The sequence below is a fragment of the Notamacropus eugenii genome, chromosome 1 (assembly GCF_028372415.1).
Source record: "Notamacropus eugenii isolate mMacEug1 chromosome 1, mMacEug1.pri_v2, whole genome shotgun sequence".
In the NCBI taxonomy this organism is placed as follows: Eukaryota; Metazoa; Chordata; class Mammalia; order Diprotodontia; family Macropodidae; genus Notamacropus; species Notamacropus eugenii.
This window is the reverse complement of record NC_092872.1, coordinates 179,598,706-179,611,300: the sequence shown is the minus strand read 5'-3', so window position 1 is coordinate 179,611,300 and position 12,595 is coordinate 179,598,706. Positions and strand designations below refer to the sequence as shown.

Sequence of the window (12,595 nt, the reverse complement as noted above, 5' to 3'; positions counted from 1 at the left end):
AAATGAGATGACAGAAATAAATTTCATTTGTAAGGGCTAAAGCACAGGAATAATTTAGAGGGAAGTTTTTGCTAAAAGATGCCAAAATAACGTGCAGATAACAGAATCATAAGATCACAGATTTTAGAGTTGGAAGGGGACTCAGAGACCACTGAGTCCAACCCTTCATTTTATGAAGAAATCAAGAGACAGAGAGGACAAGTGATTTACCTGGGGGTCACATATCTAACAAGCATTTGAAGTAGGACTTAAACCCAGGTTTTCCTGAAAACTAAGTTTACCACTGAGGGTTAATAAGTTTACAAAGCATGAATAAAAAATATACAGGCATGCAAGTAGGTGATATTGCTGATATGGAGAGAATGGACTTAAAGCACCCAAAAAAGGCAGGTCCTGTGACAAAGTGTTCAGACAGAACTCAGAATGCCACATTCTGGGTTCTTGCTTTTCCAAGTTGTTAAAAGTACAAAAGAGTCTTTACTTCCTGCTCAATTGTCTTAGCCTAAGAGGAGAAGCTTTCAAACTAAGGCCATTAACATTTTCCCAATACAAGCACCTGCCAAACAACAGAATGGAAAGCTAGTGATTTTGGAAGGTGAGGATCCTCCTTCTCAGTCAATGCTTTTCAAAACTCCCCAAATGCAATGCTATGAATGGGGACATAGGGGTTTGAAAATCTCAGAGAAATGAGAAGGGAGTTATGTTGCCAGAGGCGCCATCTCTTCAACAAGATGTATAACCAAGAAGGGGTGACCAGTGTGTGTGTGTATGAGGGGCCTGGGGAAAGGGGTCATTTTAATTCCCACGGCACTTTGTATTGGAGCAGGTGTGCTGGTCCTCCATACTGGACACATTCCAACATGGGTAATTATATTCTCTTTCCCTAAGTACCCCCTGCAGTTTCTAGTGGATACAGAATTCTTATTCACATCCTGTATTAAACTGTTGTGTTTAGTTGCTGTGCAGCTGTTAAACAGCTGCCACATTCCACTCCATGCACTTTTGGATGACAGGCACTACATAAAAATATTTTATTGTCATGTATATGCTGCCTTCTCATTTACTCCTAGGTTTTGTGAAGTTCAGCTATTAAACCCAACTCAAGGATCCACAGTAGAGGGACATCTCCATTTCTAACTTGTTTCCTAATTCTTGACCCCAAATGAAGTTCTTACCACAAGGGTTCGCAGACAGAGAGTTCCTGCAGGAGCACGCGGGTCCAGAGCAGCTATAAGATCCCATACTTTAATTTTCCTATGAATCAAAAACAGAAACCACCACAAAAATCTTTTGTTAAAAGCAAAATTTAAGGAGCAGGGAAGAGGAACAGCAGAAATTCACATAAACAAACATGTAGAGTGAACAGAGCTTATATGATAAATTTAGCTTGTGGGAATACATATAAACCTTTCTGTTCTCAAGACATGACTTTTGCATTGACTCTTGGGTAGAGCTTAACGGGGAAAAAGTATGTGGTTAACATAAAAATGAGAAACAGGTGAGCTTCACTAAACAGGACATGGACAGATGGAAAGCTTATACCAAATTTAGAGAGGGTAAAAAAGGGATATTTGACATCAGGCATCTGGTGATACAAGAGCTTAATTATAACCGAAGAACTTCTACTTTTGGTTTCTCTCTTTGCTGGCTGATTCATAGAATAGCATTAATTACATGTGCTGGGAAATAGGTGATCACTTGAAAGCCCTGCAGTTTACATTTGTATACTCTCCAATTCTGATTTAACTATGAAAAGTCTAATAATTTCATTAATCAGTCAAAAGATACTTCTTCATGTAAAGGGAATCTCTAATGAATACACAAGGCAAGTACTGGACAAAATCAAAAGAATGGTGGTTGGCAATGGGAGGTGGTGCAACAAGAATGAACAGTCTTAGATTTTAACATCTGGAATTTACCATCCTAAAACTAATGAACAATTTCCCAAGGGGGTAACAGTGATGACTGACATAGAGGGATAAGCAACTATTACATTAGCAAATGGATGGATTCAGTGTAAGCAACTGAAGATCTAAGGAAATTCTTTTAATTATTTTATGGATATTTTAAAAAGTGTCTTTAACTAAGAGCCTTTTTAAGTCAGACAACTTAAATAGAAATAACAAGAGTCCCTTTATAAGCCTAATTAATCAAATATTTACTGGGTGCATTTAATTAGCAATCCATCTATGTGACATGAGTGGGTACTGTAACTTACAGAAATCAGACTGAAGAACCTGGGTCTCAGTGAAATAGTTTCTACTGAAATATTTGGACAAATACGTTAAAATTAATGAAAACAGTACTTGAAGAAGGCTAAATGCAAATTTCACAACTACTGATGCCTTCTATGTTTCAGGCTTGGCAGGGGACTGCTCTTTTCATTAATCTTTATTCATACGATGGCTATTTTACTTACTAGCCCTTTTCTATATTTGCTATTAAGGCTTTCATTTGCAATATAAATTACATACATGGCTATGCTAAGTAACCAAAATAATTGGGAGACAGAACAAGCTTTGGACACAGAGTCCCACAAAGGTTGGAACTAATTATTGTGATAAAGATGCTAAGCCAAAGAGATACCCTACAATGGAAGCAGCAAGTCACTGCTATCAAAGAGAGTAACTCTACCTTTAACATCTTAAGGTAGGGGGATAGAGGGAGGCAGATTTTCTGAATCTTGTTGAAAACCTTACCCATCATAGGCCCCACTGACTATCCTCTTGTTATCAAATCGAATACAGCGCACCAGTTCCTCATGGCCCTCCAGCACTCGTAAACATGCTCCACATTCTATGTCCCACAACCTGAAAAAGGAGAGTAAAGGAAGAAATCCAAGTGTACTTCAGAGAACATGGATTACAGTCATAAAAATTCACCTACCCTAACCATAAATAATGCTTAAAAACAAGTGTTAGAGCAGAGATAGCACTGAAGGACAAGAGAAGTCATCTTTTAAACAATAATGATAGCACCAGAATAGCTCAGAACCTACTTCCATCTGGTTATCGGAGAAGTTCCCATGAAGCTAGTTCAACTTTATTTTAAAGCAGAGCACATTATAAAATTTTATTCTATGAAATATAAAAGCCAGTTTGGAGAGAGATGATACGTAATCTTACTTTATAAAAAAAGGGTGAATGGGAAACATTTACAAATCACTTGGAAGCTTTAAAAAATCACAAATGAAATCAGCATTTCATATGTGTTTACCCACCATCTCTGAATACTATACTGACTTATTATTACCAAGGAATTAATATTCACATAGGTACTGAAATTCACCTAGGTGAGTTGTGCTGCTTTAAGAATACACCACAGTGATAACTTACAACACTTTGGCTTTTATGATTTAAGACCATTCTAGAAGAGCTAACGTTTGTTTTCATGGTTAGGAAACAAGAATACTTTTCCCACAGTCATCATCCAGTGCCAAAAATGCTGCACAGTTTGATTTACTTTGATTTATTGGTAAAATTAATCTCTTCTACATATGTATGAACTATTTTGATATTCAGTAGTTCCAAAAGCAACTCCCTCCACTCCCAAATTTAAGGCTAGTATAATATTACAGATATTTTCTTGCCCTTAAAAAACAACATTCCCCTCCTCTTCCTCAAACCAAACCCTATGGTATTGACCCTTAACAATGAATGAAAATATTTTTTAATGCTGTTAATAAGATATAGTTTCTTTTGGTCTGACTATGGTAGGTAGGAAAGTTATTCTCAGCTCAAGCATAGCATGTATTTCCAGTTACTCTATAGTATGTAATCTTCCAATTAGCATAAACTGGTCAAATGTGTATAAGGTTGCCTGAAAAGTGAGTGAATCAGTCCAGCAAGCAGTCTTTGAAAAGTATCTTTAGTATACATCTCCACACAATTTGGTTTAATTATACACAGAGACTGACTTTTTGTTGTTGTTGTTTCTCTTTGGTGTAGTGTAAGAAGGAAAGCCTTCACATCTAATTAAATTAGAAAGGAACTTCTTAGAGACACATACATGTATGTATATATGGTTATGTACTAAAATTAAATTACTGTATGCTTTAAGTTTAACCTATCAAATTATATGTAAAGTGTTCTGTCAGACAGGATGATTATATTTGGTGCTGAATAAGGGACACTTTCACCTCATGTCTTCCCCCAGGAGTGAAAGGAATGGAAGAATCTTCCAAAACCTCAGTCATATTTGTATCAACATCCTTATGAAGTGAAAACATCAAATGAATATTTAACTCACTGGATTCTTTGTAAGTGCCAACACATACATCTTCAGCAACAGAAGGAAAAATGAAACTGCCATTGTTTGGATGACTTGTTCTTTGTATGAATTCTTTAGGGGGAAGAGAAATCTTTTTGAAGCAGAGGAAGAGAGAAAGAACCTTTGGCTCCTTGGTTTGTACTTCTCTTTTGGTCTCTAACTTGCCCAGACTGGAAGTACAACAGCCTCTTATGGGCCTATTCCCACTATTGTTTGGCATGGCAGCTTTGATTGGCTGTGTTTCCAGGCTGAGCTGGTTCACTTCTCCTTAGGTAACCTAATGTGTGCTCCCTACATTTCGGGCTCACCACATGGATGCCTGACTTGGTGCAGATACCCTAATGGCTTAAACTAGTGCAGCCCAGAATGTCTGAACTCAAGTGATCCACCATTCTCCTCCACCTCAGTAGCAGAGATTACAGGTATATATAGACTACCATATTTGGCTTTGGTTGGCACTTTTCACCACATGCAGAGGTGATTTTAGAGAAAGAAAATCTCATTTTTAAAGGACCCCCAACTTCTGTCTAGCTATTTGAAGTCCACCGTCTTTTTTTTCTTTTATCTAAGCTATATATTCTGTAAATAGGTTTATCATTTAGCTGCTAGAAAAGAGACCATCAACAAAAACATTACTTCCATGACTCTGCTCAGGAATAGTCTATGTCCTGCAAGGAACTAAAGAAAATCTTTTACAATTCGTCTTACTTTTAAATTGTTGTAAAGAGAATAAAATGAAAACATGATGCCATCGTTAAAACTTGGGTAACCTGTGGATCCAAGAAACAATAGGGATAAGCAAATGGGAATGGGCTATAACTTTTCTGAAAGGGTTATCTGTTACTCACCTGATAGTATTGTCAGATGAGCCGCTCACTACTAGCCTATCTCTGTACTGCAGACAGGCAATGCCTCGCTTGTGGCCATTTAAGGTTCTAACAAATTCACAAGTACTCGTGTTCCATACCTGAGACAAAAAAAATAGTATTTGGTAGTTCATTTGGGGCTTTTTACTGGTAAGCTCCAGGTGTAGTATAGCCCAAGTCCTGTGCCATTAGGACAGTTAATTTTGTAAGCAAAGTCATCTTTTTAATATGGGTGGTATGTTTTTGATTCAGAATAACCTAGAACTTATTTGTATCTATTTTTTATGGCTTGAGACGTTTCCAAATAAATGCAGCCTGTGAAGGCCAATTCAATCTTACAGATGTTTTCTTGAACTTAAAACTTATACTTGTCTTTCCCATACTCAGCAACATCATAGCAATGAAGCATCTAATGGTAATGAAGATCTATCTTCTCTTTAAACTCCTTACTCCTTTAAGTCTAAGTCAGTCCCTACAGTAGGTGGAAAGCTACTGTCACCCTGAAGTGACATTTAAACATAAACTTGTCTTTGATAAAGTTTTCAGGTTAATTCCTCTTATTCTAAGGTGAGGAACAGTTGGCAAAGGCCTGGTCTACAGGCTAACAGTACTTAAGAATTTCTTACCTTTATAGTCCTGTCTCCTGATGCAGAAACGATGTACTTGTCATCAAAGTCCACAACATTAACAGCAGCTCGATGTCCTACGAGCACCCTTCGCAGCGTGATATCGGTGGGGGAGGCCATATCCCATACAGCAATGGAACGATCTTTGGAGCATGTCACCATCATTCCATTATTGAAACGCAAATGAAGAACTGCTTCACAATGGTGAATCAATGTGTTCAACATTTCACCTGTATTTACATCCCATACTCTAGAAAGAAAAAAAAGGAATTGGCAGGTGAACTGGGATGGAAGAAAATTTCATGCTAAAACTCAATTCAACAATATACCAACATAATATGTTCATAAGATTTTGTGATGAAGAGTTACTGTAGTCTTCATTTAAAGCCTTGAGATTGACTTCAGAAAAGGGGTTCTAACGAACAATGGGAGCTAGGGGTGTATGCGTGTGTCCATGTCTGCTTACTTGTGCTAGTGCCTGTCTGTGCTGTTGGTAAAGAACTGCCCTCCATGAATCAAACTGTATGAAAGGCTATTTAAGTTTACAGAATAGCTGTTAGTCCACTTTTCTCCGCTTTGCCATTCCCATAACAAACAGGTTTCTTTCCCTTATTCTTTGAGTGATATAATCCTTAAAAGTATCTCATCCTATGGATGCTCAGTAAGTGTTGGATGCTGATGACAATAAGGATTAAGGTAATGTGGGCCTTTAAGTCAATAGACCAGAAATAGGAATAGCTTATTGTCTTCACAGAGGATAACCTGCTATAGTAAACATTTAACTTAAGCGTGTCTAACAGTGTAGATGGCTGGGGTTTTTTTTTTCCCCCATGTAAAAAAAAGAAGTTACTTTTGATGCATTATGTTTGCTAAGTCCTTTAGCTTAAGGCAAAATTCCTTACAGAGGTTTCCTGCAGTGTTGTCGGTACCCAGAACTCAAACTACACTGGACTCCAGCAGCATAATGGCTATGTCATCAAATCACTAACGCCTCTGGAAATTGAGTGCCCCCTCCCTTAGTGAAGCTTGCAATTAAAAACTGCAGGGATGGCAGGGGAGGGGCTAGCAAGAAGAGAGTATCACTCACCTATACAAACTTAAACTGCGGTGTTGTGCTGCTATACTATGGTTGTCACCACCTGAAACCGATGCTTCGTCATATGGACATATAATCCTGTGAGGTATTTTTCTAGGGGAATGTACAAGTTTGCCATAAAGATGATAAGTTAAATACCACTTAGCCAGAGTGGAAAGGTTATTATTTTATGGTATAAATAGTAATTATATAACTTAGAATGTGTATTTTTAAATGGGTAAAAATGCAAAATGATATGGTTTTGGGAAAGAGCTTTCTAGTTCTGGAATTTATATCATGATTTTATATTGTTCCTTAGATGTAGTTTAAGAAACATGTTCCTCAAGATATATGCAAAATTACTAAATCTCAATGACAGCAAGAAAACAAAAGAGGAGTGGAAGGGAAAGGTTTCAGAACCCCAACAAGTTGTCTTTGGTCCCTTATACCTGACAGTGGAATCGGAAGACCCAGTTATGATCACCCTCTCATCATACTGGAGGCACAAGACTGATCCTGTGTGTCCTGTGAGGATTCGCTTGCACTCCAATGTGTTCTTATCCCAGATCTAGGAAGGCAAACAAGGAGTACAGACCCTTGTGATCATTGTGATAGTGGGTTATGTTGCAATGACTTAATGGTTTTATTATAGCAGAGCTTGGTTTGCATTTAAGCTAAAACTGATGCAGGAGTGTGCAGTGTATTTTTTTCCTATAGATAGAGCTGAGAGTTCAAAAACACTTTTACTATCTGTTGTTTTGTTATGTAACAGATTTTATCTGTTTCAGTGAGGATCAAAGGCAGTATGCAATTACTGCAGGACCAGTCACACTGTAAGCAAAGCCCATCTTGCACAGAAGCAGAACGCATCAACCTGGATTTGATAAATTCATGCAAGTTTTTCTGGTAAATGCATGCACTTATGACAAAAACACTTTAGGTTCTGGGGTGAGATGAAAACCCTAAAAATTCTCCTCTGCCTTTTAAAATGATTATCATTAGTGTTCTGAATTACTTTGGGCGATGGCTGTCCTTTCTAACAACTTCCCTAACTGAGCTATGGAAGCCTCACCTTGATAGTGTTGTCTCGAAGGCCACTTACTATCTTCTGATCATCATATTGTAAACAGTAAACTCCTTTGCTAGTTTCACTCCGGCAATGGATTCTCTGTAAACTGTGTCTTCCACAACGCCAGTTAGATTCTATTGTCTGTGAGGGATGGATGACAAAGTGGCAGCAATTAGGTCAATCAAAATCACTCCATTTCCTTCTCCTGATGTAACAGAAGCAAAAGAGTCAAGACAAGGCAAGGCAGGTAATGCACGCTTCATGCTTATCAATGGGTTCTTCAGAACCAGAGACAAATTGGAAATTTGTTTTCTAGGCAATATGCCTTCAGAAGTTGACTTAACAGCACTTCATCTGCTATAGTTCCTAGAGATTAATTTTTCTAGGACTTTAGAAACTGACCCTGCCAAAGGAGGTCACACATTAATCAGCCTCATATGTTCAGCATTATATCTGAATATAGATTGACTATATCTGATGAGATAATATTGTCTGAATTTAACTTTCAATTATCTTTCAGGGGCACTCACCGGATTTCATCATTATATGAGATAAAAGCATCAAGCACCATCAGAAGGCTGATTGACAGGCAGTGATGGAAAGATTAAAGATCTGGCTCATGATTTTCTAGAATGCAAGAACCTTAATCATTCATTAAGAAAATGACCTTTTAACTCAAATTAATGAATTTTGTATTCCTTGGCTCAAGTATGTACATGCCACAAAATCATTCCTGTAGCAAACCAACAGTTTTTGTTAAAATTTTACAAAACCCATACAGAATCCACACCGATTCTTACCTCAATGTCCTGTATAATTTTAGGATAAAGTGCTCTGTAAAAAGAGTTTGGAGGGGCAACTCCATCAGGAGGCTTATTTTTGAATAAATACTGTCCCCTAAAAGGCAAGAAATGATTTATTAACAATAATTTAGTAATGATAATTTCACCTTTTATATATAGTGCTCTGTACTTTTTCCAAGTACTTTCATATCCAGATTTAATTTGATCCTCAAGATGACCCATTAAGGTATGAATGTAATCTTGACTCCAGAAGTTTTAAGCCAAGAAGCACATAATTCTGAGACAGTGCTGACTCTCTGTTTCACATTATTTACAGAGACTAATTAGCAGCTATTTGCTTTCTAATAAAACAAGATTACTTCCAGATAAGAATAACACATAAATAAAACGTACTTTGCTTAATTCTAGGCTTCTGGGGCCCTAGATTGTGGAAAACTTGAGTTACATTTGTAGTAACACTTATTTATTACTTTCAGAGATGCCTGGCTACAAGTATTTTTAACGCAAGACTACAGCGTAACTGCACAATGTCAAGAGATAAAGTTAACGCCGGTAGTGTTCACATGCTAGTCTACTTATTATTCCAATGAGTGAATATCACACTGGCTCTCACTTTTGAAAATGATGCTTTCGTTGGTGAATATATCATGTGGATACAACTGAGAATCAAAATGCACAGCCAACAGTCCTTCCTATATTAGGTAAAGTTGACATCAAGATCAATGGATCCTGGTTCTGGGTATAGTTCAATATAAGATCTGGAGGACAGCTTTTTTAGATCCTTCCCCATGTGGGCTTGGTTGCCTTGGCTGCTCAGTTACCTACACGTTACTGGACAATGTGGCAATATTTTACAAGTGGAAACTCCGTTTCCTCTACTAGCAAACAAAAGGGGGTCATTGGGATACCTAGCAGCAGGCAGGAGGTGAGATGAAGAGAAATGCTTACATGTCTTAAGGAAGAAATCAACCTTCACAGGTGTATTTCTAGCTATTCATATACACATGTGTTTTCCTGCCTTTGCTTGATTCCTAGTAAGCAACATTTGTTAGCATCTCCTTCCTTATGACAGTACATCTCTGTAATACTCATATCCCAAGCTAGATCTTTGCTACAAAAAAATTCAGTAAATGGCAATCACTTCCTGCTGTGTAAAAAATTTAATTCCTCATCCTGAAGTTAAGGACCCACCAAACACGGTGTGGAAGCTAGTAAACCCCACTATGGGCGTACTAACTGCTGTTATGACTGGCACAGTGCCTTGCAAAGTGAAGACAGGCAGAAATGCCTCTGAGTGTAATCCTGGCACTAGAGAAATGCTGTTTTCTCTGGGCCAGTCATCCACTTCTCCATTACAATATAATTAATTGTTCAATGTCTCCAGGAGTATTTCTCCCCTGCCCTTTCCTTATTATACACCTTGAAAATTAGTTGAGAAAATTTCCTATTAGGAAGATAGCTAGCTCTGCTGTCTATGCGGATACAGAATACTAAACTGACAAGGAAGAGGCCAAAACACTTTTATTTTGGGGGGAAAAAGTTAGCAGAGAGGGCATATATTTACAAAAATAAAGGCATAAAAGGAACATGTTTAAGGGCAAAATGGTTGAAAATGTGCCTCCTTTAAAAGTTATCCTATCAGTATGTTGAAGGTGAACGGATTGCTGCCTTATAATAGAAATCAATCATAGTTTTGAAACAGGAGCTTACAATACTGGTAAATGCCCACCACACCCCAAGCAAGCTCCTGTCTTCCTTTTCACTTCCTAGCACCTAGCATGGAGGCGCCTCAAGAGAACCTGCACGCGCTATGACACTATTCCAGGTATGTCAAGGAAAGAGGACACTTGCACACCTGCATCTGTTTGCATCAATAGTTTGGGTACTAAAACTTCAAGTCATAAGCTGAGAAAAGAGCCAACCTAGACAGGACATAGGGAATATACTGCTGCAAGATGCTTAAAGTTAGTGCTGTCATTTTTTTCTACTGCATTTCCTGAGGCAGCTGGCTCAACACAACGGGAAGGCATCTTTTCTTCACTGAGTTGACAATGAATTCATCCTATGTGTAAGGTGTCAAGCTAGAGGATGCTTGATTGCTCTACAATGATCCTGGAACATACATAGATAACTCATTATCCTCATTTCTTCCTAAAAAACTAACTTCTCATCTAGTATCTGAACAGTCACCAAACAGAAGTGCTGGAGAAAAGGGCACCTGGATGTCAAAAAACCTAGGTGTGCCTGCCTCTTTGCTGGTGTCTCTGTATCACATACGCAATTCTTTTAGGAAACTAAGTTCTTTGACAGTAGGGACCACTTCTATCTATGTAAAATGCTAGTACTTATGAGAGTGTGGGTACTTGATAAATGTTAAATATTAAGAGCAAAGTGTTATAAAATGTGGCCTGCTGATTAAGAAAATGGGGCTTTTCCCAAGTGGTCTTTTATTGTACTTTCAGATTTATCATTATCAAACACAGACAGTGTACTCAGCACCGTACAAGACAGAAAAATGACAGAGTTCACACCTTGGGGGGGGGGGTACAATCTAAAGCAGACCAACAAATCCATTTGGATATAAAATACAACTGCTGAGAGGAAGCTAAATCTTAAAGCCTAAAGCTTCACCTTTAGTTTGTATTTATTTTTTTGGATGGTGGAATTTGAGGAAAGCTTCAAACATAGAGTGCAGGCAAAGGTATATCACTGAAAGGCTTCGATGGAATGGCAAGCTTTTTGGAATATATTTAAAAGGAAGAAGGGAGTGACTGATGGAAGATATGAGGAAACTACTGCAGTTGTTCAAGGAAGCTTGAATAAAGCACAAGGAAGGAAAAGTGATAAGGAAAGAGATAAACATCCATCATGAGAAGGAGAAAGGGAATATGAGGAAATGGAAGCAGCACTGACAAAAGTGATTTTATGTTAACTAGTAATATTATGCAGAGCCTTGATGTGATGATCAAAATAGTTTTAATTTCATGGGGATACATCAAGTTAGGAGAGATCTAGCAGATTAGATGTAGCAAGATGTTGCAGAAGTAGAAGGAATCAGATTAGAACCCTAAAAGACAAAAAGAGTAGGAATAGATTTAATCTTCTGTAGAAAGTCTGTAGGAATAGCAGCCATATATCTGGTATTAAACCTTGGTTGACTTGGATTTCATATCTTGGAAAAGGCATGAAACACATTTTCCAGGGAGCATGATTGGCTGCAACTATATATAACAGTTTTATTCGGGACTAGGCCTGAACACAATTACTAATTATGTGAAATCTGCTTTTGGTGTTTCTTACTTCTCCTAGTGACCTACTTACTCTAAGCTTTTTCTCCTCCTTATCCTCATGAAAACTTATGCATTCACATTGAAATGTCAATAACTTAAAAAGAAGTTTTAAAGTGTTACAGATTTCAGTGTTATTAACCTAAAAGAATGGGAATGGATTTCTAGTGGTGAAATGTTTAGTATTGGCAGTATCACTACACTGAAAGCAACCAGCTTTTGTTGTTGTTGTTCCGTTGTGCATGGCTCTTTTGTGATCCTATGGACCAACTGTCCATGGGGTTTTCTACAGAATATCAGCTAAAAGGGCAAGCTGACTCTATGTTCTTATTTGCAAGATTGCATTAGCCCCGCTTTATATAATTTAAAGAGCACTGAATTGAATGGGAAAAAAAAATTTCCCTTCCTATTTTTGCTATAAGCAAAGACAATGGAGTGGTTTGTCATTTCCTTCTCCAGTTTTAGGCAAAGTTTAAGTGATTTGCCCAGGGTCACACAGCCAGTAAGTGTCTGAGATCACATTTGAACTCTGGTCTTTCTGACTCCAGGCCCAGGCCTCTATCCACTTCACCACCTAGCTGCCCCTAAGCAACCTACTAC

General features: G+C 37.9%; 1 protein-coding gene across 14 annotated transcripts in view; it reads right to left on the bottom strand.

Moving 5' to 3' along the window:
- The window catches only part of BTRC (beta-transducin repeat containing E3 ubiquitin protein ligase), a 207,955-nt gene that overhangs the window by 23,284 nt on the left and 172,076 nt on the right, over positions 1-12,595 (bottom strand). For 8 of the 14 annotated variants that reach the window (XM_072620440.1, XM_072620475.1, XM_072620505.1 and 5 more), the window contains 8 exons: positions 8,706-8,802; positions 7,909-8,046; positions 7,286-7,404; positions 6,849-6,950; positions 5,762-6,011; positions 5,118-5,236; positions 2,700-2,810; positions 1,176-1,254 (listed from right to left, as the gene is read on the bottom strand). In XM_072620440.1, coding sequence (XP_072476541.1) covers positions 1,176-1,254; positions 2,700-2,810; positions 5,118-5,236; positions 5,762-6,011; positions 6,849-6,950; positions 7,286-7,404; positions 7,909-8,046; positions 8,706-8,802 — 1,015 coding nt within the window. The remainder of the gene's footprint in view (positions 1-1,175; positions 1,255-2,699; positions 2,811-5,117; positions 5,237-5,761; positions 6,012-6,848; positions 6,951-7,285; positions 7,405-7,908; positions 8,047-8,705; positions 8,803-12,595) is intronic. The other 6 variants (XM_072620515.1, XM_072620469.1, XM_072620496.1 and 3 more) reach the window with 1 other exon arrangement.